The sequence below is a fragment of the Tiliqua scincoides genome, chromosome 1 (genome assembly GCF_035046505.1).
Source record: "Tiliqua scincoides isolate rTilSci1 chromosome 1, rTilSci1.hap2, whole genome shotgun sequence".
Lineage (NCBI taxonomy): Eukaryota > Metazoa > Chordata > Lepidosauria > Squamata > Scincidae > Tiliqua > Tiliqua scincoides.
In genome coordinates this window covers 229,589,453-229,616,649 of record NC_089821.1, presented here as the reverse complement: position 1 = coordinate 229,616,649, position 27,197 = coordinate 229,589,453, and the positions used below count along the sequence as shown (strand labels likewise).

Below are 27,197 nucleotides of genomic sequence, written 5' to 3'. Positions count from 1 at the left end.
AAAACATTTGAAGTTGTCCCAGTTCCTCTCTCTTCTTCCTCTCCGAGTCCTCTCTGGTTTTTTACAGATGAAGAAAAAACCAGGTTGAAATAAAATCTTTTAAACCAGTGTTTCCCAAACTCCTACAGGGGAGTTGGGAATCTTGTAAGTTTTATGGGGGAAGTGGCAGCAGTACTGCAGCAATTGTGCCACTGGAGCGAAGAAGGAACTTTTTAAACGTTTGTGATCGTGAACCCGGAAGTTGGTCGCAAGTGGAGATAAGAGCCTTTCGGAGCAGTGGGGAGGCATGCAAAGGGGGCTCTGAGCCCCCTACACCCTCCAGATGGCCCGTACTACCTTCAGGTACATTAAAAGTCCCTTCTTCGTGGTGGCAGCGTGATTGTTGCAATGCCATCACAACAGTCATTTCATGGCTTTAAAACATTTCATGTTTTAAACAATTATGAAATACATTAATATACAGATTTTCTAGTAGTCTCATGTTAGAATCTTACAGCCAGAGAAAAAAGAGTTGGAGGAAATTGGGATATAATTTAGAACAGTGGTTGCCAAACTGTGGATCTGAACCCACGAGTGGGTAGGATTTTCATGACGAGTGGGTCATGAAACTGACAATCGGATACTATAGCTGAAAAGGAAAATGTATTGAGCCTTATGAAAAGCAAAACCGAGCCACATATGCTCATTTACTCACCAATATTTATTTATTTATTTATTTATTTATTTATGCAGGTATTTATATACCACCTTTCTTTGGTTGTCAGATTTCTCCTCAGACTTTAATCCAAGGTGGTTTACATAGACAGGCTGTTCTAAACCCCCATAGGGATTTTTACAATTGAATAGTTCTAGTCTTTCATAGAACTCCTCTTTCCAGTTGGATTCCTTCACGGTCTGGCCTCTCTCTGGCCCTTCGCCTCCCACGCTCCTCATCATGGCAACTCCTCTCTGCCACCTAGGGTCAGCTCATCAGTATATCAGCATGTTGTCAGTAGGCAAACTCGCTTCTGTTCTTATTGAAGGCCAGGCAAAGGGGAATGCGAGCCACCAGAATGGTCCCATCTGATGAACATGGATGCTCCAGAACATCCCCCCACCATAGTAAAAAGTATAAAAACAGAGGCTTGAGCAGCTGGTAAACTTATTTTTTTAGTTTCATATAGCTAGTTGGGTCCAAATAGAGTGTCATTTTGAAAAGTGGGTTCTGATGGTAAAAAGTTTGGGAACCACTGATCTTGAATACTTTGATTACTTAGCTATGGTAGCCAGGTAGAATGTGCTATTCTTGAGCAAAATACTGCAGAGGCACAGTGAGGAGTTTTGCTAGCCTTTCTGATACTGCTCTATTAACAGCAAGTTCATGTAGTTTATTTTTCAATGTAAAAATGCTTCTTGAAGTATATATTCTTTGCCTTGCTTTTTAAAAACACTATATAACAACTACATAAAACAGAAGAAACTGTTTTCATATGCACAAAACAGAAATGTGCTCTAATGTGTAGGTCAATTAGTTTAAGATTTAAATGGAGCAAGACTTTCGGAAGAGACTATTGAAATCCCGTGATTTATACATGTCATTTTGAAAGAACAGGGTTATAGACAGCAGTGAAAAAATTTCCACGGTAACACCTTTATATCCAATTCCTTAAAAATGTCTGAGTTCCAACAGTTTGCATTTTTGATATTTATCTGATTCAGATGTAATGTTATACCTAGGTTTAAGGAAACCATAGGCTTCTGTGATTCCCCCTCCTCTCTTATGTATGAGAGGAGGAGAGTCAAAGCTTTTGTTCAACCCCATTGGTATGAACTCAAATAGATTTTGATTTCATATCCTGTTCTGTTCTAACTATAATTAGCAAACCCAAAATTAATTGGGTCCCTTTGGGGAGAAGGGCGGGGTATAAATAAAGTTATTATTATTATTTTTTATTAAGCCTCAGTTTTCCTGAGTTTGTACATAGTGCAGAAATAGTTTGTTTTAAAGGGAAAATAAAAGCGCTTGTACTCCTTCTCTTGTATGTAAGAGGAGGAGTCAGGACTATAAGCCTGTGACTCCCTTAGACTCATTCATGTCCTACTAAATCCTAGCTTTGTATTGTGTATGTACCTGGAGTACACTTTGTGTATATATAGGGAAGCTCTGTTTACCACGTTAATATTCTCAGAAGTCTCACTGAGTGCAGTTGATCTTACTCCCAGGCAAATGCATTTCATTCTCATGTACTTTGCCACTAGCAAAATACAGATTTCCAGTATTTTGCCATTTGTCTCAGTTTAAACTTATATAACAGTCTTTAAAAAACTTTATCTAATCAAAACTTTCAGAAGAACAGTGTTTTCCAAACTGTGAGTTGTGATCCACCAGTGAGTGGGTCATGATGTGATGTGTGGTGGGTCATGACTCAGTGCTCAGTGCCGCCCTCAAAAGCCTTACCTGGAGTCCCTGGAGGCCACTTCTGGATTGTGCCAGCCTATTACCCACTCCGCTGGCCTCAGAATGCCTTCAGGGCGTGACCAGAAGCTTCTTCTAGTTTATGTCCTCTTTGTTTCTGCAACTTCCTGTCATGTTCAGGAGGCATTCTGAGGCCAGCCTCCAGGGACTTCAGGTAAGGCTTTTTGGGACAGCACTGAGCATTGCATCAAACCCATCATGGAGCATAAAGTGGGTCATGGCACTCCAAAGTTTGAGAGTCACTGCAGTAGAAGATTATGTTAATGATCCCTGGTAAAGAACATATGTTAGGCTAAAAATATTGAATTTGCTAAGTTTCATCTTACCCATGGTTTTTCTGTACTCTGTTATAAATACAATATTTGTGTTATGAAGTTGTTGGCATTGATAATGGTATATACATTAAAATTAAACTGTAATACTTCAAGTTTAATTTGTATACTCCGTTATACATAATCGTTATACATATAACGTTATACAAATCGATGTTAAGGCCACACCTGGAGTATTGTGTCCAGTTCTGGTCCCCGCATCTCAAAAAGGATATAGTGGAAATGGAAAAGGTGCAAAAGAGAGCGACTAAGATGATTACTGGGCTGGGGCACCTTCCTTATGAGGAAAGGCTACGGCGTTTGGGCCTCTTCAGCCTAGAAAAGAGGCGCCTCAGGGGGGACATGATTGAGACATACAAAATTATGCAGGGGATGGACAGAGTGGATAGAGAGATGCTCTTTACACTCTCACATAACCAGGGGACATCCACTAAAATTGAGTGCTGGGAGAGTTAGAACACACAAAAGAAAATCTCTTTACTCAGCGTGTGCTTGGTCTGTGGAACTCCTTGCCACAGGATAGGGTGACGGCATCTGGCCTGGATGCCTTTAAAAGGGAATTGGACAAGTTTCTGGAAGAAAAATCCATCACAGGTTACAAGCCATGATGTGCATGTGCAACCTACTGATTATAGAAATGGGCTATGTCAGAATGCCAGATGCAAGGGAGGGCACTAGGATGAGGTCTCTTGTTATCTGGTGTGCTCCCTGGGGCATTTGGTGGGCCGCTGTGAGATAAAGGAAGCTGGACTAGATGGGCCTATGGCCTGATCCAGTGGGGCTGTTCTTATGTTCTTAAGTTCGTTCTGCCCTCTTGAGAGTCTTAAAAGATTTGGAAAATCCAGTTGTATGATGTGTGCTCACATAGATATGAAGTTAATGATAAGTGATGAACTATTTTGACAGAGTTTTGAAGGCACTATTGTGTGGGAAAGCCAGGATCTGCAAGGACTTGTTTCTAGAAATCTTCACAAAGTGATGGTGAATGATGGTGGAGGTGTCTTCAGAATTACTACGGTCTGTCTTTTGTTCCCACATCTTAATGTTTATAATAATGCAGTACTTTGGTAAACCTTTAAGCATGCCCTATTTTTAACTAAGGGCCCAATCCTATCCAACTTTCCAGCACTGGTGCAGCTGCAATGCAGTCCCAGGGTAAGGGAACAAATTTTCCCATACCTTGAAGAGGCCTCTGTGACTGCCTCCCCACCACAAGATGCAGCACGTACCTCATTGGCATGGTTGCACCGGCATTGAAAAATTGGATAGGATTTGGCTCTTAGTTATCAAACGTATTGTTTTATTCTTTTGAAATCAAACTTTGCCTTGGGGTCATTTTTTTTTCTTCAAGAATGTTGTGTAGTTCTTATAATACATAATTATTATTATAATAATTATAATATTATAATACATAATTATACAATTATGAATTAACAATTTTAAATAATCTCTACCAGTGAAATGCTAATGTTTATAATCCCTTGTGGCTTCTTATCAATTCTTTCAAAGGCACTTTTGGGGCTTTTGGAACATCATCTTGAACTAAGAATAAAACTTTTAAAAAACACCTTATAGAGTCACATTTTTACCTCATAACAAATTGTTCTGAACTATACCAAAGTTTTGAGTATTATGGCGGCTGCTGATTGCCCATTCTGAAAATGATAAGTAGAAGAGTAGCAAATTGTCATGGACAATTTTCTCTGAGTTGAAGACCAAGAAGAACCTGGTAGAGGTAAATTAAAATGGTATTTGATAAAATGGGAGACAAATGTTTTCCTTTTTAAAAAAATACAATGTATTTGTAACTTCTGAGAACAAAATGTTTGTAGTTATATAATTGTGTGGGCTCCATTCCCCTTCCCCAGTACAGTGTCAACTGTGTTAGAGTCTATGTTCTGTAGTTGTCCTGATTTCTTTTTTTTTTTTTTAGTGTGGCTAATTCCTCACATTCATACTTCCTACACAGTCTTTGTCTTTTAATAGTATTTGGTGGGTGGGGGGTGGGAAGAGGGAATAGGCTTTTCTAGCAATTAGTAATCAATATGTATTAATTACAGTGCAATAAACTGTCTCATCGCAATTATCATGACAACCCCAAATTCAGTCCTGTCATTGCAACAGGATGGCAAAAACCTCTTAACAAGCTGCCAGGTTTGAAGTTTTTAAATGGAAATGCCCTCAAAATGGCATTGGTTTGACTTAAAGGGAGATCATTTTGGGGGTGATCTTGTTTAAACTCTTCTTAGGACCCAGTTTCCACAGTGGCTCCTAGCAAAAATGACAGCCATGTTTTTAGCTTTACTGGTCCCTGCATACTTTATAATCCCTAGTTGAACCTGCCTGTGCGCTGATCAAGATGATCTGAGTTTCCCTACCAGTGGCAACCTTATGCAAAGGTAGAGAAATGCAAAATAGTGTGACATTAGGATGGAGGTAGCAATTCTATCTGTTTCAGAGGGTGGGTGCAAGCTAGATCTGCAGCTAGTGCTTTCAGCAGCACATTACTTTAGTGTAGCATCTAGGTGTTTGTTGGGAGAAAAAAGGCCAAAGTTACATGGATAAAGGATATCTACTTTTTTTTGTATTTAAGACAATGGAATCTTCCTCCTAGTCTGTCTCTTGAGCAGCAAATCCATTTGGATAACTAGAAGCTTTTCAAGACTCTGCCTTTGGTACTAGATTCAAAAATAATTCAGTCATAAACACCCAGCAGTTCATCCTTTCTTGCTGATAGTAGAGCCATCTATCATTTCTCTCTAAGTTTAGAAGTCCTGGATTAAATTGACTTCTGGGGGAATTCAACATTGCTAGAAGAATGGCTATCCTGGCATAATTCAGTCTTTATGGCATTAATGTAATGATTCACAAACTACTTGGATCAATTGTGTTTGCATCACATAGGCTGCACTTCTGAAGACAGAGTGCCTGAGTGGCTTGTGAAACTAAATTTAGGGTACCAGGAACATGTAGACTATACATTCATGTAGGAATGCTATACATACAGGATCATGAAACATGAACCATCCTAGTCCTCTTAGGCATGGCTGTTAGTGCACAGACTCTCACCTGCACACCTCTCATTCTTCTAACAGGGCTTTCCATTTACTTCAGTGGAGAGACAGTTCTGTCTGTGCATCCACCTTGAGCTGAAATGAACAAGATAGTCTTTGCAAACAGCTGTGTTGAAGAGCTGCTGTGCCCCCAAAGAATTGCTGGATAAGGAATAGTGCTGATTTGCAATAGTAGTAATTTGTATAAGGCACATATGATGTTTGTCCATTATAAAAGGCCATTAGTCAAATATTAACAGTGTAGGTTTGTACCGTTTAATTGGTTTGAGGGTTGCCAGCCTGCTGAGTTGTCTGGAGTATTTTCTGAATCATTTAATGGGAGGAAATTATGATGGTAAAACCAGTTTCAAAACATAAGTTTTGTACTGTAAATATGCTTGTTAAAAATTGAATTTTTTTTCTTTTTCATCATGTTATGCAATAGGCTGGGGAAGGGTCATTGCCACATGAGTTTACGCAAGGTGTGGAGGGGATAGCTGGAGGCTTTATTTACACCATTCAAGGTAAGTATGTAAAACTTCAGTGAAGCACCTAAATGTAAAATCCATATATGGCTGTGCTGATGTTTCTAAATTTACACAGGTAGTTGAGCCTACCTGCATAAATTTGGTACCCTTTATATCTCATTGACTGTGTACCTTGCAGTTGGCTACCAAATGTGTGGAGGACCTGGGTCCTCTAGGTTCCCTGGTAGCTGATGCAGTTGTCCTTACCAGCTGGAAATAGCACTGGCTAAATAAGTGAAGGGGCTGAAGACTGTGTTCTGCTGTGTTCTATGAGAAAATGAGTTAGACCTGTTTATGTTGGAGAAGAGATTATTAAGAGGTGACATAACTATATACAAATATCTGACAGCTGCTATGTGGTGGATGGAGCAGATTTGTTCTCAGTTGTGCTGGAGGGTAGGACCAGGACAAATGGGTTTAAACTACAATAAGGGAGTTTTCAGTTAAACATTAAGAACTTCCTGATGTTAAGAACTGTTCAGCCGTGGAAAAAGTCTGCCTTGGAAGGGGCAGACTCTTCATTGAAGGTCTTTAATCAGAGGCTGGATAGCAATTTATCAGTAGTTGTGAACTGCCTATGTCAGCAGGGGATTTGATGCAAAGATTCCTTCCGTCCCAAAAAGCGTGTAGTATCCCAGCTCCCAAGTGTGCCTGTGATTACCAAGATTAAGTTGCCAGCATTCACAATGGAGAAAGGAAACTTCAGAACTGGCTTTTGTGGCCTCAGTGTGGCAAGGTAATTGCTTCCCATATGTAGGGAAGTAAAGTGAAAATTGCTATATATTAAGAATTTCAACTGTTTATTTTTCAGAATATTTTTTCTTTTCTTAGTTCTCAGGAGATCATTATTGCAAAGTAATTTAAAAAATGCAAACCTAGTATTTCTCCAATGTGTCAAATTGCTTGGCTGCTGCCTAATTAGCACTGATGTTCAGTTAAGTGCTTTTGAAAATTACAGCACAATCCTATGCATCTAGCCATAAGTTGAGTTTCGTTGTGTTCAGTGGGACTTAATTTCAGATAAGAGTGTATAGATCATAGGCTGCAATCCTAACCACACTTTCCTGAGTAAGCCCCATTGAACAAAATAGGACTTACTTTTGAGTAGACCTGGTTAGGATTGTGCTCATAGTGAATAAGGTCTCTATATCACTGTCATATAGACATGCATGCGATTAAAACACTTAAGAGTTTCTCCTGCTTTCCTTTTAGAAGGAGAGGCTCTTTTACAAAACCTGCAGAGTCGCCCTGAAAGGCTTGTGTATCATATAAGGAAACTTGAAGAGGAGGATGCCTTATTGAAGGAAGAAAGCAACACTTTTGATGATATTGTTTTTGTTGACGTTGTTGACACCTACAGAAATGTTCCATCCAAATTACTAAATTTCTATCGGTGGTAGGTTGGGGGAAATGTGCCTGGCTTATTTCTGGTGTACAGTTATCAATGCCTTGATATTGTGGATATTTGCAAGTCTGAAAGAAATGTGATTTGAAATATGAGGCCCTTTCTGTGCAATTCAGTTCAGTGGATGTGTGTCTTTCTTCCTGGTTGCACTCCTCCATCTGGAGTCATACTTTTCCCAGCAATTGATGAACATTTTATACTTCAGAGGAAATATAATTCTTCCCCCAAATTAATGCATCTCTTGCTTTCATGATTGCCGTGTGGCAGTGTCACAAGTGCCAATTGAATATTATCTGTAATATCAGCAGAGATGAGCAATTTCTTCTTCTCCTAAACCCCTCATACTTTCATCACTCTGAATTTTGATGCTGTTATTTTTTTCTCAGTCTTTCTACGTGCTTAGTAGCTGTTTACTCCTTGCTGTGCAATTCTAGTGCATGTTCAAGCCCCTGTACATTTTAACAGGCAGTCTCTAAGCACCTTTTAAAGATTATTTTGTTTTCTTAAAATTCTTTAAAGATTGAAGGCTTGTTTTGTCCCATGCACCTCTATTTACACTTGAAAAAGAGACAAATAGCATCAGAGCTGTATGCAAGAATACCACCTTCTTCTTCCCAACATCAGGATGGGTTACTCACTGTTGTTGCTGTATCACTGCTTACAGAAATATTAAAATATAGTTGGGATTCTTTATATTTGGGATTGTTTGCTAGCTAAAGCCTTTGCTTTTTATACTGCTAAGAGGCTATTGCTCAGTTGTATCACATTGTTAATATTAAAGGTTCTGTAATCTTGGGACTGATCTTTTATCCTAAAAAACTTTCTCCAGAAATGGATTTTGATGATGTGTGCTTGAGTCTGATTGCTCATCCTTTTGGGATGTGTACATAGCTCTTGGCACATGCATGATCCAGCAGTATGGTCAGCCTTTTTGGGCAGATACTCACAGATGACTGAAGGTTAGCTTCCTGTGTGTTAACCTTGTTTGTGTTTTTGTGGATTTGTTTGATTTTAGTTACTGTTTAGTTCCTGTACTTTTAGCAGTTGTATAAAACAAGGTCTTTCAGCCAGTGTAGCTTTTCATGCCACAGGGAACTCAAAAGCTGCATCTGCCAACATTCATCTAAGACAGCTGTCAAAAGTGAACAGAGCTCTAAAATTGTAATCTGGGTCATACCTGTATCAACTCTTTACAGTGGAGATTTCGGAGCAAACCAATATAATGCATATTAAGAGAGACTTCTCTGGTATAGCCTCGTTGTTTTTGATTTGGTTCCAGGACAGTAGAAGCAGCAAGTTTCAATGTATTACTGAAGACAGATGATGACTGCTACATAGACTTGGAGGCTGTCTTCAACAGAATAGAGCTGAAAAACTTGGGCAGACCAAATACTTGGTGGGGAAAGTAAGTTTTTGTGTAGTTGTTAAGAAGAATAAAAACCAGTGAAGAAGCCAATTCCTTTGCTAAATATGTTTAAAATATACTTTTCAAAGGATGAAGCAAGAATCACCATTGGTCTGAATTTTTAGTGTTAACCACAACATACAGCTGCTTGGGAAACATATCTCTAAGAACATGCATTTGTGCACATGTGCAGTATGGTTCTTGAATTCTTCCATTAGCACTGAAGAGGATCCCAAAGAGGGGGAAAATGTAATCCTAACTCTCCAGACATATCTAATGTAACCGACAGCCCAATCCCAAAGGGCCTTTAAACCACTGAAACAAGTGTTCAACTGGTGTAAACCCCTTATGGCTGTCCAATTTGACAGTACCAGTGCTTTGCAAGCAGTGAGTGGCAAGATCTGCATGGCAGTGGATAGTGGATGCCTGCTGTAGCAGGTAAGCCCACACAAAGGTTAAGAACATAAGAACAGCTCCACTGGATCAGGCCATAGGCCCACCCAGTCCAGCCTCCTGTATCTCACAGCGGCCCACCAAATGCCCCAGGGAGCACACCAGATAACAAGAGACCTCATCCTGGTGCCCTCCCTTGCACCTGGCATTCTGACATAACCCATTTCTAAAATCAGGAGGTTGCGCATCATGGCTTGTACCCCATAATGGATTTTTCCTCCAGAAACTTGTCCAATCCCCTTTTAAAGGCGTCTAGGCCAGACGCCAGCACCACATCCTGTGGCAAGGAGTTCCACAGACCGACCACACGCTGAGTAAAGAAATATTTTCTTTTGTCCTAACCCGCCCAACACTCAATTTTAGTGGATGTCCCCTGGTTCTGGTATTATGTGAGAGTGTAAAGAGCATCTCCCTATCCACTCGGTCCATCCCCTGCATAATTTTGTATGTCTCAATCATGTCCCCCCTCAGGCGTCTCTTTTCTAGGCTGAAGAGGCCCAAACGCCGTAGCCTTTCCTCATAAGGAAGGTGCCCCAGCCCCGTAATCATCTTAGTCGCTCTCTTTTGCACCTTTTCCATTTCCACTATGTCTTTTTTGAGATGCGGCAACCAGAACTGGACACAATACTCCAGGTGTGGCCTTACCATAGATTTGTACAACGGCATTATAATACTAGCCGTTTTGTTCTCAATACCCTTCCTAATGATCCCAAGCATAGAATTGGCCTTCTTCACTGCCGCCGCACATTGGGTTGACACTTTCATCGACCTGTCCACCACCACCCCAAGATCTCTCTCCTGATCTGTCACAGACAGCTCAGAACCCATCAGCCTATATCTAAAGTTTTGATTTTTTGCCCCATTGTGCATGACTTTACACTTATTGACATTGAAGAGCATCTGCCATTTTGCTGCCCATTCTGCCAGTCTGGAGAGATCCTTCTAGAGCTCCTCACAATCACTTCTGGTCTTCACCACTCGGAAAAGTTTGGTGTCGTCTGCAAACTTAGCCACTTCACTGCTCAACCCTGTCTCCAGATCATTTATGAAGACGTTGAAAAGCACCGGTCCCAGGACAGATCCTTGGGGCACACCGCTTTTCACCTCTCTCCATTGTGAAAATTGCCCATTGACACTCACTCTCTGCTTCCTGGCCTCCAACCAGTTCTCAATCCATGAGAGGACCTGTCCTCTAATTCCCTGACTGGAGTTTTTTTCAGTAGCCATTGGTGAGGGACCGTGTCAAACGCCTTCTGAAAGTCCAGATATATAATGTCTACGGGTTCTCCCACATCCACATGCCTGTTGACCTTTTCAAAGAATTCTATAAGGTTCGTGAGGCAAGACTTACCCTTACAGAAGCTATGCTGCTTCTCCCTCAGCAAGGCCTGTTCATCTATGTGTTTTGAGATTCTATTTTTGATGAGGCATTCCACCATCTTACCCAGTATGGATGTTAGGCTGACCGGCCTATAGTTTCCCGGGTTCCCCCTTTCCCTTTTTAAAAATAGGCGTGACATTTGCTATCCTCCAATCTTCTGGCACCGTGGCCGTTTTGAGGGACAAGTTGCATACCTTAGTCAAGAAATCTGCAACTTCATTCTTCAATTCCTTAATAACTCTTGGGTGGATGCCATCAGGGCCCAGAGACTTATTGATCTTTAATTTATCAATGAGGTCTGAAACATCTTCTCTTTAGATGAAGAAGGAGGAGAAGATGAAGAAGGAGGAGATGCAACAGGGCAGCAAGGGTGGATTGAACCCAGGAAGGGGGCAGGTCAGTAGCAGTGGTACCCACTGAATCCTAACCCCCTTCCTGGGTCTGATCCACCTGCCAGCTAATTGAGTGGCACAGGTCCAAGTTGACTGACCTATAGTGGCTGCTGGACTTACCTCAGGGCAATTGAACAAATGTTCCCTTACCCCAAGGAGACCTCCAGGCTGCCTGGATAGTCAAGTATGCATGGTGTAATGTTAGTATAAAATGGTGTTCTGATAGAATACTTTTAAAATATCCCAGGTGGCATGGTATGGATATATCGATTCAGATGAAGTTAATGTTGCTTTATTAGTGTAGCTTGGAACTTGACCCCCGTGAAGAAGAGATGCTGAAATAGTGAAATAGTCTTGTATATTCTAGGGTACAGGAGAAAGAAGAAAAAAAATCAAGGGGTGACAGCAGGGTCAGAAATACCAGCAAATACATGTGGCCTCTATGAAGATACTACAATATCATTTTCAAAAAACTTTACTTGATAATTTTGGTTTTCAGTTTCAGATTGAATTGGGCAGTCGACCGGACTGGAAAGTGGCAAGAACTGGAATATCCAAGTCCTGCATACCCAGCCTTTGCTTGTGGGTCTGGTTATGTTATTTCCAAAGACATTGTAGAATGGCTTGCAAGCAATTCAGAAAGACTGAAGATATATCAGGTACTCGAAGTACTGTACTTTGTCAGGAGGGATGACAATGGGGTGGAGGAAAATTGCATTTCATCTTCAGTAATTGGACTACACATGCTTACCATTCTAGTATTAAGACTGAGAGGAGCTGGCTGGAGATAGGTAGCCCAGTCCCAGAGCTCCTTATGTTATGTGTAAATTAGGCACACGCAAAATTTGCAAGAACATCCCCATTGATATAAATATTAACAGGAGTTCTATCCAAAATTGACATGTGGAGACCCTCACACATGTGGAAGGAAGCAAGCATGTGGGGCTTTAAATTGAACCTCCACAGTATTACATTCAGTTTGTGCTTTCTAATTTTACAGAAATTTCTCCAATTCTGCTTCTGTTACCCTGCCATCCATGTTTTAAGTATCTGACTTCAGCAGGTTGGCTAGCTTATAAATAACAGTGCAAATAGAATTTGTGAAGCAGGTGGGCAGCTAGTTTTATTTCCAACTTTGAGTTGACTTTGAGATTTTCTGAATTTTTTCTCCTTGTGCCTTCTGTTTTTTTTATTGCATGCACATAGGGTGAAGATGTGAGTATGGGTATTTGGATGGCAGCCATTGGGCCAAAACGATATCAGGTATGTTTTTACCAAAATAACTTTTATTCTATTGTCTAATTCAGTGCTATTCAAACTGGGGGCCCTGGCCTCTTTCCCCTTAAGGGGTGGGGGCAGGGGGGAAGGCAGCACAGGGGGCTGCAGGGACTGGGATGCACCCGCCCGTCCCTGCAGCAGCCTGTTGGGGGTGTGGGGAGCCCTGCGCAAGTGTCTGCAGGGCTCCCCAGCCTTCTAAAAGTGAAAGTGGAGTGATCATGCTCCACCTCTGCAAAACCGAAAGTGATCGCTCCCCTTTCACTTTTAGAAGTCTGGGAAGCCCTGAATACACTCATGCAGGGCTCCCTGCACTCCTGACAGGCTGCTGCAGGGACTGGCGCATGCATCCCAGTCTACAGCCCCCTGAGCGATGCTATCCTGTGGATCATGTCTCTGCCTTCCCCCCGCCCCCGCTGCCTCCTTCCCCTGCAAGGACTTACTGCGGTTTCCAAACTCTTCTTTCAGCCTTATTCCACTTAACTTAATCTTTAGCTTAGCCTCCAAAAAACTATGAAACCAAATTTTTTACTTCCAAATGGTTGTGTTTTTTTCTTTTAATAAAAATGAAATGTGTTGCTACATGTAGTTCCTCCTCAAAAATTGAGAAACTCCAATGAGACTGGAAAAGCACTGTGTCAGGCTTTTCAGCCTGACAGAGACGATGGACCTGGGAATGCCTCTCCCCCCAAAAAAGCTGGGGTGCTACTTAACCCTAGGTGGCATCCTCTTGGCACTGGCTGGGTCCTTTTTGGCATGTGACACCTAGTGCTGGTCTCCAGAATTGGGCCACTAGAGAGGTCTGTTTTGCCCTCTAATGCTATCATGTTAAGGTTGAGGAGATCTTAACTGGTGAAGATAGTTAAGTTACTTTCCAGGTAGTGCCAAGAGCTCTTATTTTGAAACTGTGGAGAATAGCTGCTAGTTAGTGCAAACAATATTAACTAAAGATGAACTACTGAAAAATTGTCACTCTCCAAAAGAACCTCCCTAACCTGACATGGGTTTGTAGAGAAAAGTCAGCCAAACGTCCCATGTGCCTGTCTTGCTGACTAAATACATGGGAGTGTGGGAAGCCGATCTGTATTTTCAAAGGAGCCAGTGCAAAATGCATTTCCGGTATTAGTATGACTGACAATGTTGAAAACAGGTAAACTAAGTCTGCACAAATCAAGAGCTACCAGTACTGTAATGTTTGATAATGTTTCCTGGGAAATGCCAACCCAAAAATCTTGTAAGAAAATCTTTTCTACTTGTGGCTGTCCAGGAGTCCAAATGTTTCATTCTCTTGTCATCAGGGAGGGAGGCACCAGCCTTAAAGTAACTTAGTGGAGAAATCTCCCTTTCCTTAAAGAACCACTGAAATAATTTATTTTAAACAGGATAATCTCTGGTTGTGTGAGAAGTCATGCGAGAGTGGTATGCTGTCCTCTCCTCAGTATTCTCCAGAGGAACTCACAGAACTCTGGAGAATTAAGGAACTGTGTGGAGATCCCTGTAAATGTGAAGAAAGATGACGAAGACAGACTATAGTGTCATCAGAAGACTGAACAACTGTACAGAAAACACTTTGGAGAAGTTTTCAGTTATGCATTAGAAGTCGAAGAGAAAAAGCAGCTTCTCCCATGACATTTCTACATACCTTCCCATGTAGTTTGTTACTTATCATGGGTAGTGAGGAATGTATGGGAATCACACATTTTTCACAGGAGTATCTTCAATGTAGGTAATTTGTCCTCTATAAAGTAGCCCTTAGAGCAATGTTTGCACATCCCTTTACCTTTTTAAAAGGGATTCTGACCATTTTCAGCATTCTAATAGTTTTACAAAGCCAAATGTCTAAAGCAATTTCCTTATCAAGGAGTTGGTTATTTAAGTTAACTACAAATGTAGACAAACTTGACCTCTTATGCAGTAATGTAAAAAAGAGGAAGGACTTGGGACTAGGCTCAGGAAGGCAGCTATGCTACTGTAAAAACCCTGCAGTTCTATGATACCATGCTTTCACTACAGAGGTCAATCAGGTGGGGCAGATAAGATACATGGGGCTTGTTTATGGAATCTGAGTGATGCTACTCTGCAGTGCAGTGTAGCTTGTGTGCCAGATTCAGGCAAGGTGCTGAATGCTGGTCTCATGAACATTCTAATAGCCTTGAAACACAGTAGGGTGAGGGCAGCACATCTTTTCTTGCAGGAAATGATGAGCAAAGGAGCAGTCTGCGTCTCTTTCTAATAAAGCAGTCGCATCATACTTGCTTGTAAAAGCCAATTGCTGGTTGGGTCACCAGTAAGAATACCTCAGTTTTTAATGTTCTAGCTTTTTTGTTGTGATTATCTGTATAATGAGATGGGGGTTAGTGAAAACCCCACTGGCTTCTATACATTACCAGTGTAGCACAAACCACGGAATAAACTGGTTACCTTAAAGCTTTCCTTTTTTCAATGAGGCATGTCATTTTCAAAAAAAAATTTATTAATTCAAAGTGCAGGAAGTAGGAGTTTGTCTAGGCAGGAGCTTTTCTGCTTTTTTGAAATCAAGGTTCTTCCAGATTATATATACAGTGTTTTTTAAAAAGTCCACTCTTAATGGTCTTCTAGCAGCCTGTAGTACTCTTCCAGAGCCACGTTAAAAGCAACAGTTACCATCTTACTAGAATACAGTCATTGTTTTCAACAGAGTAAAACTGCAAGGGCTTTAGGTCATTGTCCAGTTCAAATTCTTTGCCTTTCATCTAGGATAAGAAAGATTAAGACATAAGGCATTTTAAACTTGTATATCTTTTACCAAGATTTAGGGCCAAACCCATCTATTCAAAGGGAGCTGAACAATGCCCAAAATGGTGTTGCCCACCTTCCTTTAAATGAATCAATTCATTCAATAGTGTGGTAGAGTGCAATGTTGATCTTTAGCAACATGACAAGTTGTATTCTGAATTAAGTCTGAATTAATGTATTGTTGCATAACTGAACTTGAGCTTACTTTAGCACTTTCATAGGATAATTTCAGTTCTGAACCTGGGATTTTAAGTAGCCGATACAGCAATCCTTTGACCTTCTGAATAGTCATAGAATCTGTACAGAATGAAGAAAACAGTTCAACCACAAGTTATCATTTGATGCATTTACACCTTAAGTTCCAGCACACAACACTGACATCAAAGTAGATTTGGTTGAGGCTCTTGCAACTCGCATCCCTTCAATTTGATATTAAGGTAGTAATAATAAATAAAGCAAGACAACAAAATTATAACTCTAAACCAAATTGGAGGTGTTTCCAGTTCATGTATACAACATGCTGACTGACCTAAGTGACCTTCAGGACTTAGTCTGTGGAATTTACCCTTTTGTAATTTAACACTAGGAGTAAAGCCCTTTCCTCTAGAGAAAATGAATGTCAATTCTAGGACTTCATAAATTGAAGTCCCCGAATCTGCAAATGGTAGTTAGTTCCAGATTGCCAGTAGCTTTATGTGCTTGTATTATGAACCAATACATGTGAACAGGGAAGGTGTATTTTTATAATGAGATTTGAATGAGTAAGGGCACAATCCTAACCAGTTCTACTCAGAAGTAAGTCCTATTTTGTTCAGTGGAGCTTACTCTCAGGAAAGTGTGGTTAGGATTGCAGCCTAAGTTATTGTACACAAAATCTCTATTTGAAAGTTAAGCAATCCAAGTTATTGGCTGTTTGGGGTAATTCTCTCCCCCTCCCCCCCATTTATTTTAAAGCTTTATCTGAAGGCACAGCAATAGTGAGTTACTCCTCTATTGTCATGAAATGTACCTAGGTAACTATTTTTCTATTAACTTTTTGGAAAAGCTGTATCATTTTATGCAACTTGTGATAAATGTGATTTTTATTTTAGAATAAATCCTTTCTAAAATACAATTTTCATGTGCTTCATTCAAGAAATTTGATTATACTACAAATCTTAATGTAAGAATGAACTAGATGGCATCACGTTTCTCTAAGAACTCCAATGTAAAATATGATGGGCTTTGCATCTATTACAGGTCCAACCTTGTCATACATGGATTTTTTTTACATGGATTTGACTCAACATGAATGGCCACTGCAAATGGGAAGGAATGTGCTGAACCCTGGAGAAGGGGAAAATACATCTCTTTAAAATCAGTTTTAAAAACTGCTTTTCTTACTGTTGAAGAGAGACAGTCATGCAAGTGATCATTCCATTCTTCAGCTGAGCCAGGCAAAGCCAAGCGGTCCTTTGCATTTCTAATTGCTGACTGTCTCTCTACAACAGTAAGAAAAGCTGTTTTTAAACTATAATTGCAAAGGGATGCACGTGTTAAATTTTTTTGAAACGGCTTTTATTTAACACATTTTATGGTACCAGCAGGGAATCCCAGAATCAAACCCCTGTAGATGTTGAGACACGACCTTATTAGGAGCAATGGAGGGGCAAGAAACCTGGAAGTGGGTCTTTAAATCTATTTTTCCACTTATTTTTTTATCCACTAGGGGTTCTGGAATGGAACCCTAGGGGATAAGGAGAAATGACCTGTATTTGCATCTATAGAATAAAAGCTATGTACCACTAAATAAGATTCCTCCCTCCCATACTTAGCATCTGCAAGCCAGAAGCAAACAAGTTCTCACAAAAACCCCTGACATCCGACTAGCGGACTACCCTCAAATGAGGAGGCTGGTTAGAAGGAGGTTGAAAGGGAAGGTAAAAAGAGTCCAATCTCTCCAGAGTGCATGGAGGCTGCTTAAAACAACAGTAACAGAGGCCCAGCGGAAGTGTATACTGCAAAGGAAGAAGGGTTCCACTAAGTCCAGGAGGGTGCCCGCATGGCTAACGAGCCAAGTTAGAGAGGCCGTAAAGGGCAAGGAAGCTTCCTTCCGTAAATGGAAGTCTTGCCCTAATGAGGAGAATAAAAAGGAACATAAACTGTGGCAAAAGAAATGTAAGAAGGTGATACGGGAGGCCAAGCGAGACTATGAGGAACACATGGCCAGCAACATTCAGGGGAATAATAAAAGCTTCTTCAAATATGTTAGAAGCAGGAAACCCGCCAGAGAAGTGGTTGGCCCTCTGGATGGTCAGGGAGAGAAAGAGGAGATAAAAGGAGACTTAGAGATGGCAGAGAAATTAAATGAGTTCTTTGCATCTGTCTTCAAGGCAGAAGACCTCAGGCAGATACCGCTGCCCGAACGGCGCCTCTTGACCAAGGAATTAAGTTAGATAGAAATTAAAAGAGATGTTTCAGACCTCATTGACAAATTAAAGATCAATAAGTCACTGGGCCCTGATGGCATCCACCCAAGAGTTATTAAGGAATTGAAGAATGAAGTTGCTGATCTCTTGACTAAAATATGCAACTTGTCCCTCAAAACTGCCACAGTGCCAGAGGATTGGAGGATAGCAAATGTCACACCAATCTTTAAAAAGGGAAAGTGGGGGGACCTGGGAAACTATAGGTCACTCAGCCTAACATCTATACCGGGTAAGATGGTGGAATGCCTCATCAAAGATAGAATCTCAAAACACATGAACAAGCTTTCCTGAGGGAGAATCAGCATGGCTTCTGTAAGGGTAAGTCTTGCCTCATGAACCTTTTAGAATTCTTTGAAAAGGTCAACAGGCATGTGGATGCGGGAGAACCCATGGACATTATATATCTGGACTTTCAGAAGGCGTTCAACACGGTCACTCTGTCCCACGGCACTCTGGAGAGATTGGCTGCTGAAAAAACTCCACAGTCAGGGAATTAGAGGGCAGGTCCTCTCCTGGACTGAGACCTGGTTGAAGAGCAGGAAACAGAGAGTGGGTGTCAATGGGCAATTTTCACAATGGAGAGAGGTGAAAAGCAGTGTGCCTCAAGGATCTGTCCTGGGACCGGTGCTTTTCAACCTGTTCATAAATGACCTGGAGACAGGGTTGAGCAGAGAGGTGGCTAAGTTTGCAGACGACACCAAACTTTTCAGAGTGGTGAAGACCAGACATGATTGTGAGGAGCTCCAGAAGGATCTCTCCAAACTGGCAGAATGGGCAGCAAAATGGCAGATGCATTTCAATGTAAGTAAGTGTAAAGTCTTGCACATTGGGGCAAAAAATCAAAACTTCACATATAGACTGATGGGTTCTGAGCTGTCTGTGACAGATCAGGAGAGAGGTATTGGGGTGGTGGTGGACAAGTCGATGAAAGTGTCGAACCAATGTGCTGCGGCAGTAAAAAAGCCAATTCTATGCTGGGGATCATTAGAAAAGGTATTGAGAACAAAACAGCTAATATTATAATGCCATTGTACAAATCAATGGTAAGGCCACACCTGGAGTATTGTGTCCAGTTCTGGTCGCCACATCTCAAAAAAGACATAGTGGAAATGGAAAAGGTGCAAAAGAGAGCAACTAAGATGATTGCTGGGCTGGGGCACCTTCCTTATGAGGAAAGGCTACGGCATTTGGGCCTCTTCAGCCTAGAAAAGAGGCGCCTGAGGGGGGACATGACTGAGACATACAAAATTATGCAGGGAATGGACAGAGTGGATAGAGAGATGCTCTTTACACTCTCACATAACACCAGAACCAGGGGACATTCACTAAAATTGTGTGTTGGGAGAGTTAGGACAGACAAAAGAAAATATTTCTTTACTCAGCGTGTGGTTGGTCTGTGGAACTCCTTGCCACAGGATAGGGTGACGGCATCTGGCCTGGATGCCTTTAAAAGGGGATTGGACAAGTTTCTGGAGGAAAAATCCATTATGGGTTACGGGTTACATGTGTATGTGCAACCTCCTGATTTTAGAAATGGTCTATGTCAAATGCAAGGAAGGGCACCAGGATGCAGGTCTCTTGTTATCTGGTGTGCTCCCTGGGGCATTTGGAGTGCCGCTGTGAGATACAGGAAGCTGGACTAGATGGGCCTATGGCCTGATCCAGTGGGGCTGTTCTTATGTTCTTAGTTTTAAGAGAGACTTTAAAGGGTGTAGATTTTTACTTGCTTGGTCAGCTTGCTAGTCCTTTTATATAGATAATTATTTTTCCATACTGAGACCTCACTCCTGGCTGTTAGCATCAGTAAGATTAGTGGCCAAGAAGCTGAGGAAGAATTTAAACCAATCTCTTACCAAGGATTAGGAGCAGAGTTCCATGGCTTATCTGGTGTGCTCCCTGGGGCATTTGGTGGGCCGCTGTGAGATACAGGAAGCTGGACTAGATGGGCCTATGGCCTGATCCAGTGGGGCTGTTCTTATGTTCTTATGGCAGAGGCAAAAGTTTTTTTTAATGCCAAGTTTATTTATTTATTACAGATACAGGTGAGGAAAATGGTTTAGACTTAGGGCTGGGACTACATAGGTTACACATGGGGGTATTGGCCATAGAGTACAACGTGCATTGTTCCAAAAGAAATCAGCAACGACTGAAAAAAATACTCATCAATACCAAAGTTATCGTATTTGTCATTATAATAGTAAATGATTTATCTAAACAGTCAATACTGTTTATCCAGTCATAAAAAGGCTTCCAATATCTTCTTACTCTACCTAAATCTCTTTCATTCTTTCTGTTCATTCTTTGTTAAAACTTCCATTTCTGCTATTTCATAAATTTTATCTATTAAATTTTCTTTAGTTGAAACATCTGTAGATTTCCACTTTTGCGCATACAATATTCTAGGCAGAGGTAAAAGTTGCTAGGCTGAGCCTACAGCCAACATATCCTTCAAAGTTTTCACTCAAAGATGACTTTGAGTTGGGGAGGGAAGACAAAGGCTATGAGGGAGGGAGGTGCCTCCTAATCTAATACACACACCTAGAACTATGTCTATTTTCTACTTAGAAATTGTGCTTTTTAGTGAGTGGAGAATACCCAGCATTATTGGCATTTGTCAGTGGTAGGTCATTATTATTATTGGTATTGGTAGGTGCCAAATAGGGAGGAAAAGGTTGGCAAAATAAAGCAGGCATGTTATATTTACACACACACACCAAATAGATATATTTGTACATATACTGTACAAATGCACACGTTGATCAGGTTTAATATTATCCTGTCAACATGCTTCATCAACTGACAGAGGCCTAGTTCTCATGACAAACTAATATGTCTCTGAAATCTAGTTTGCTGTGTAGTGAAATTTTTTTCCTATGGAAGAACAATCATGTGAGCTGTCACCACCTCTAGCAATACAACCCAGATGCAGGTTTTAGCTGTTCAGTGATATTAAGCCTTAGGCAAGACCATCGGGCAGGCAGCATGTAAAAAATGACAATGCACTAGCAGCTGCTGATTGCATTTTTCCTGCCTTTTATGCAGTATTAATCAAAGAATAAGAACTGAAATTAAAGCAAGCAAGTGGCAGCAATAAAAATATCTGATAATTGCTAAGCAAATCAGCATTCACTAGTCTAAAGCTGCAATGCTATACACCAGTGGTTCTCAAACTTTTCTGGTGAGCGGCTCCCCTGATCCTTGTGGGCATTGGCCACGGCTCCCCATTACATCACCTCACCTCAGTTACCCCCAAAATGGGGATGAAGGTGCTATAATTATACACTGGAAACAAAAAACCAAGAGAAGCCAAATCTGCAGCAGAGCTGCCAGCACTCTGAGTTTGTTAGCAGCACACCTGGAGGGTTTTGGAAAGGGATGTTTTTTCTTTCTTGTAAGGGGGGAAAGAAGTGATGAAATTTGCTGGGGGAGGGGAAGACTTTGCTTTGTGTGAATATGCCGCTTTCAAACTGATGTGAAACTGAGATCCAGAGACTGTTTGGCTGCAATCCTAACCTCACTTTCCTGGGAGTAAGTCCCATTGAACACAATAGGACTTACTTCTGAGTAGACCTAGCTAGGATTGTGCCCTTTGTCTTATAGTAGCAGCCAACTTGGGAAGTTCTGCCCCCCCAGGAGACAGGAGGAAAAAGGGGGATGACAGAAAAAGAATGCGTATTTTTATTTTTTAATCAATTTTTTGAGACAAAGCTTGACTGATCAAGAGCAACTTTTTTTCCTCTGTTGAAGGGGGAGGAAAAAGAGAAAGGTGAAGATCCTTGGTTAAGCTGACACAGAGCCCAAGCCTATGTAGGTCTACTCGGAAGTAAGTCCCATTTGAGTCAATAGGGCTTACTCCCAGGAAAGTGTGGATAGGATTGCAGCCATACAGAGCAAGATTACAACTCACCCCCAAAGCAGATGGGGACATACTCATACACGTACATCCAAACATGCAGATGCCACCCCTATTCCCCCCAGGCAAGACGGAGGAATGCAGGCTGTGGCATCTGGACACCCCCTTCCCCACTAAGAGCAGGCTGGGCTCCCTCCTTCCCAAGCGGAGGGAAGCACTGTGCTGCCTGCACTTACTGGTGGAGCTCTCCCTAGGTGAGGCTTCCCTCCTAGTTTGAAGCCTGCCAGGAGCACGCCCTGCACAGATGAGATGGTTTGGCTTCTCTCCTGCTCCAGGGAGGACGCGGCCAGCAAGAAGCCCTGTGCTGAGCATGCTTGCTGGCCGCGTCCTCCCTGGAACATGAGAGAAGTTCGAACCTAGAGAGGGCTGACAGGCAATGAGATTCAGTGACGCTGCATGCTTTCCATCCTAGCCTTCTCTAATGTTGGAGGACACTGGAGAGGGCTTGGCTGGTAAGCACACGCAGCACCGCCAGGGTTTCTCCAAACCAAGAGGGAAGCCTGGGACAGCAGTCCCACTCTGCACAGCACTCAATGCAATCGTGGGCCGAGCCTTCTCCAGACGGGGAGTGAAGCCCAAGTGCGTGCAGCGCAGGAAGCTGGAATGGCCAGGCTGGCAACCTGGAGGTAAGCTATATGCCAGGGAGGCTCCACCACCTCCCCCCCACCATGTTTCATACACCCTCCCCAACTCACACTGCCCCACCCCCCTCGTTCAGAGCCACAGAAAAGCAGCAAGAAGGGAGGCAGTGCATGCAGCTGAGCAGAGCAGCAATGGCTACCTCTCTCCCCAAGATGCCTCACGACACCCCTGAGGGCTTTCTCCACCTCCCAAGGGAGTCCCGACGCACAGATTGAATACCTCCGTTATACACTCTTACCTGGGAGTAAGTTCCAATAAATCTTGTGGGACATACTACTGAGTAGATATGCATAAAATTGTACTGTAAGTTGCTTTGACTTCAATTTGATGACATGTTATCTTTGTTACTGGACAACTGAAACTGGTAAGTGTGGGATGGTGGAAACACCACACACAGTGTAGAGAAATATAAACCAATAAGATTACAGTAACTAAAGCATTCCACACTTTAATTTCTTTTGTTCTGCTCTTCAGCCCAACTCAGAGATACTGTTTTCAAAATAATGCAAGAAGCAAATATAAGAATACAACACACACTGCTGGCTGCTCACTTATTTAAATGCCATTTAACAACTACAAGATGGGAAAAATGAATGTGTGCTTTTGAACAGCTTCATCCACCTTGTCATGTGAAGGAGCCTCAAACGAAGTAGTCATACAGTATATAATAATTCCCTGACAAACAATGAAACAGACAGATTCCTGCCCTTACCTGGTAGCTTCTTCTCTACTGGCTTCTGGTCAGGTTTGTCAGGACATTTAAAGGTCAAAGCTTAAGGAAATTAAAGAAACATGGAATGAGAAGTCTATGTAATTCATCAATTTAAAAATCATCTATACACACTAGACATCATTAATCTGTAGCTTTATCCTGCTGTAGTTTGTTAGGAATGGCTTTAGTTTTTATATTGGTACAGCGTGTTATTCTTCATTTTGTAAACCAGCTTGAATATTCCAGTAAAAATAGACAAGCGGGAAAACTATGTAGGTAATCCTCAAGCTCTTTTGGTATAGAAATTTGGCACTGAAAACTAGACAAGGAGAAACATTAACTGTCACCCATCTTTGCTGGTTTTAAGTTGACACAGGAAAAAGCAACATCACCAGCTGTATACTTTGGTAAGGATGTGTGGAAAATCTTTACTTGGAAAATCTACTAAAAATACAGCCACTTGTACAATTGCATTCTTCTAGAAAATAATAGAAAGTACAATTAGCATAGTTTCTTATCTTACTCAACAGCTGATTTTTTAAGGAGAAAGGCTGTTCTCTTTTCAGCTCCCCTTCTTCAGGGGCACCGTATTCTGTTAAGGGAAAAACCAAAAAGTGTATCAGCAATACATTCTTATTATGCGTAAAAAATATTCATCCTAGGTTCAAGATTGCTTCACATAACAGATAAGGGAGGTCTCATAACTCATACAACTGAAAGCTCTCTCTAGAGGTGCAGGCACCACATCCATAAATGGCTGCAAAGACAGCATGAAAAAGTGATATGAAGCATAGTGTTTTCTTCTAACATTGTACTTCTGTTCCACTTCTGCATGCAGATAGATACAGGTAGATGGATCAGGACAAAATATTTCAGAAATGGCAAGGCCATGTTCTAACTTGCATATCTCAGGAGCACACCAACTTCCTGACCAAGACTCTGAAAAGTCTTCATGTAGAAGTGGCTATAGGCTGAAAAGAATAGCTGCATAGTTGTCTACTAATGACAGAGTACACCTCACAAGAGGAACAGACAAGCTTAGGTCAGCCAAATCCTGCCCAACTCAGAACGGTCATAGCCAAGGAAAAGAGCATCCATTTCATATGCAGAACATCTCATCTCCAGGTAGGACACTGTTGCCTGAAACCTTGGAGTTGCTGCAAGTTAGTGTTGACAGATGGATCAACAGTCTGATTCAGTATAAGGCAGCTTCATACATTCCTTTATTCATTACTCAGCCTTTCAAGAATATTTTCTCTCATCTTTCAATTCAGAGAATGCTCAGGACAGCTTACATAAAAACACAATGAACTCACACAAAAAAGTTATAAATAAAACAGCAAAGGATGGCAGGTTGTGTACTTGTAACTATAGTTCAAAAGAGGGGATCTGCAGAGACACATGCTTTGTGCATGACCTCAGAAGTTGACCTCCAAAGCTTCTAGGGCTCTCTCAAGTGAGCTGGAAAGTTACTTTCCATTCAAAAGTTTCAACGTGTGGAAACTTCTGGTATCTGGTAAGAAAGCCACATATCTTCTCAGAAAGTGGACCTTGTCATGAGTTTAAAAGAACATTTATGTTTCATTATGTTAGTTTGTTGCTTGGTCACTTTACAGATACCTCAAATACAGAAATACACTCTTCTCCAATGTTCACAATGTTTTGAGAACAATATCATTCGTATAATGACCATCCAATTGCCATTTGCTAGAATGGCAGATTAATGCTTCAGAAAAATCACTTACAAAGGGAATTATCAGTGAAGGGCTTATGTTTGGCATACAGTGGTTACCCAAACACATAAGAAAACTGTACATGTGTATACTACAGTGACTTGACTGCCTCCCTGGACTTTCTTTAGTTGTTAAATTACTTTAATTTCAAGGCAAACCAAAGCCAAAGCCTACTAGCAAAAGGAATAAAGACAAGCATGTTGTTTTGACAACAAGTCAAAATGCTTAAAGAAAAAAATCTTTGTCCAGACATATACTTACTATCACAGAGTAACTGAAATCTGGGATGGGCAGCAAGGAATTCCTCATTTGGATTGTTTTTGCTTGAATCTTGATTCCCACCAGCCTTCAGCCAGTCAATGCCATACTTTTTCCTATAGTCGAGTTCTGCTCCCTTCCTTTCTTCAGGAAAGATCTGTGAAAAAGCAAGGACTTATGAACGTGCTACATCACCATGATGGTGAAGTCAGTTATATAAACAGGAATATATTCAGTATTCTAAATGTTAGCAGTAGCATATCTGTAACAATAGTGTGCTGTCATGGGCTAGGAAAAAAGAAGAAAATAGTACCACTGTCCAAGGGGGCACCAGACTTGTGTTTCTATGGTAACCTGTTTTTGAAACTGATGGAACCTTCAAAAGTAGTTTGCTATGTGGCATGGGGATCTCCTACATCTTTAAAGTAGACTCAAAAGTCTCACACATTCAAACCACAGATTCCAAACCAGCCTATCTTGTCCCAAAACTAGAAAACATGCCTACTAATCTCCTTTGGGTATCTTCAAACAGCAACTGCTTACTACAGAACACAGATCTTGAAATAAGATTTACATACCCCAATTCGAAGTATCATCAGAAAAAATAGTGGCCAGTTAGGCTATAGATGCTGAACAAGAAAAATATCATAAACAAGGTAATTTATGCTAGTTTGCTCAAGCCAAATTCAGTGCCGTGCTGAAATGTACAGAATTAGAAATATACAAGAGGACTGCAAGAGAATGTTGCAGCATTTAACTAGCTCCTTCAACAAAATTCCACACCACATTAATGTTTTTGTGATTGGAGTTCTCAGAAAACATTGTCCTTTCTGCCCTTTCTGTCTTCCTAGTGTTACTAATTGAAAATGAATTACATACCTGACACTTGTTTATAAATGCTAACCGGCCTATTTTGGCAATAATGAGCTGCTTCACAGTTTCTGTGTTTTTGTCCGAGTCCATTAAAGGGTTATTCCGACAATCAAATGATTCAAGCTTTTGTAGTTTATCAAGTTCATTGATAACCGACCACTGAAATAAGAATATGGAAACATGGTAACACTGATCCACCAATATCTGAAACAAGGCAACATTTCCCTTTACTCAGGGGTCTACAAACCTTGGCTGACCTTGCTAGGCAACCAAACATTTGTGGTTATTAGAACCCTGTCCTACCCCTTGGGAGAGAGGTAGGCTATTTTCCCTGACCTTGTCACTGTGCCTGGAAAGTCCAGCAGAAATGTGGGGTTTATCCCTGCAATCTAGCTCCAAACTGGAGAGGACAACTGGTGCTGGGCAACTGAGCAATTCAGTAGCCTAGCACCAAAACAAAAAACTCTAGCTTTTCTCACAGGCTTCAAACTCCAAATACCTCCAATGTCACAGTAATGAAATTTTACCTACCTCTGCTATTTTGTTGTTGTTTACTACAAGGTGTGTTAGGGAAGGAAACATTCTAGTCTTGCAGCCTGTTAAAGAGGAGAATACATTGATGAAACAATAGAGAAGACTAAATGTAAAAGAATGTAACAGTTCCCAGTTTACATACCATATTGGACATCAGGAAAATGTATAGAAGTGATCCCATTGTTTGAAAGTATTAGTCTTTCTAACCTGAAATTTAAAAGTCAGAGCACGGCTATTAAAATATGGATTTTATGTGGAGCATTCTGTAATAAGTTGTTAACACAGCAGACACTGTGATTTGGTAAATACAATTCTACAAGGCTGTATGCCACTAAATAAGACCCTTCACAATGGAAGAATACAATAAAATTTTCTAAGGTTTGAACAATGGTGAGCTGTTTGAAGGGACTACTCTTCAATATGTCTTGAACACACACAAATCAAGGAAAAAGGTTCTTTGAATAATTGAAAGGAAAAGTATCCGATGCATCAATAGATAAGACGACATCAGGGTGACTGATAAGAGAGCAGCAAACAGGGCTGTGGAGTCAGTACTCTATACCTCCAGTTCTACCCAAATTGCTTATAACTTTGACAGCCCTGAACGGGAG

The 27,197-nt window shown here is 41.1% G+C and overlaps 2 protein-coding genes across 6 annotated transcripts in view; one reads left to right on the top strand and one right to left on the bottom strand.

The window, feature by feature from the left end:
- The window catches only part of B3GALNT2 (beta-1,3-N-acetylgalactosaminyltransferase 2), a 35,948-nt gene extending 19,424 nt beyond the window's left edge, over positions 1–16,524 (top strand). For 2 of the 3 annotated variants that reach the window (XM_066617039.1, XM_066617023.1), the window contains 7 exons: positions 3,694–3,804; positions 6,286–6,364; positions 7,580–7,763; positions 9,052–9,177; positions 11,903–12,062; positions 12,610–12,666; positions 14,061–16,524. In XM_066617039.1, the coding sequence (XP_066473136.1) occupies positions 3,694–3,804; positions 6,286–6,364; positions 7,580–7,763; positions 9,052–9,177; positions 11,903–12,062; positions 12,610–12,666; positions 14,061–14,195 (852 nt within the window). In that variant the 3' untranslated portion in view covers positions 14,196–16,524. The remainder of the gene's footprint in view (positions 1–3,693; positions 3,805–6,285; positions 6,365–7,579; positions 7,764–9,051; positions 9,178–11,902; positions 12,063–12,609; positions 12,667–14,060) is intronic. The other variant, XM_066617032.1, reaches the window with a different exon arrangement.
- The window catches only part of TBCE (tubulin folding cofactor E), a 30,684-nt gene continuing 18,617 nt past the window's right edge, over positions 15,131–27,197 (bottom strand). For 2 of the 3 annotated variants that reach the window (XM_066617003.1, XM_066616995.1), the window contains exons 10-16: positions 26,729–26,793; positions 26,584–26,648; positions 26,059–26,211; positions 25,183–25,336; positions 23,712–23,780; positions 23,189–23,248; positions 15,331–15,750 (exon numbers count right to left, since the gene is read on the bottom strand). In XM_066617003.1, the coding sequence (XP_066473100.1) occupies positions 15,554–15,750; positions 23,189–23,248; positions 23,712–23,780; positions 25,183–25,336; positions 26,059–26,211; positions 26,584–26,648; positions 26,729–26,793 (763 nt within the window). In that variant the 3' untranslated portion in view covers positions 15,331–15,553. Of the gene's footprint in view, positions 15,751–23,188; positions 23,249–23,711; positions 23,781–25,182; positions 25,337–26,058; positions 26,212–26,583; positions 26,649–26,728; positions 26,794–27,197 lie in introns of all 3 variants that reach the window. The other variant, XM_066617012.1, reaches the window with a different exon arrangement.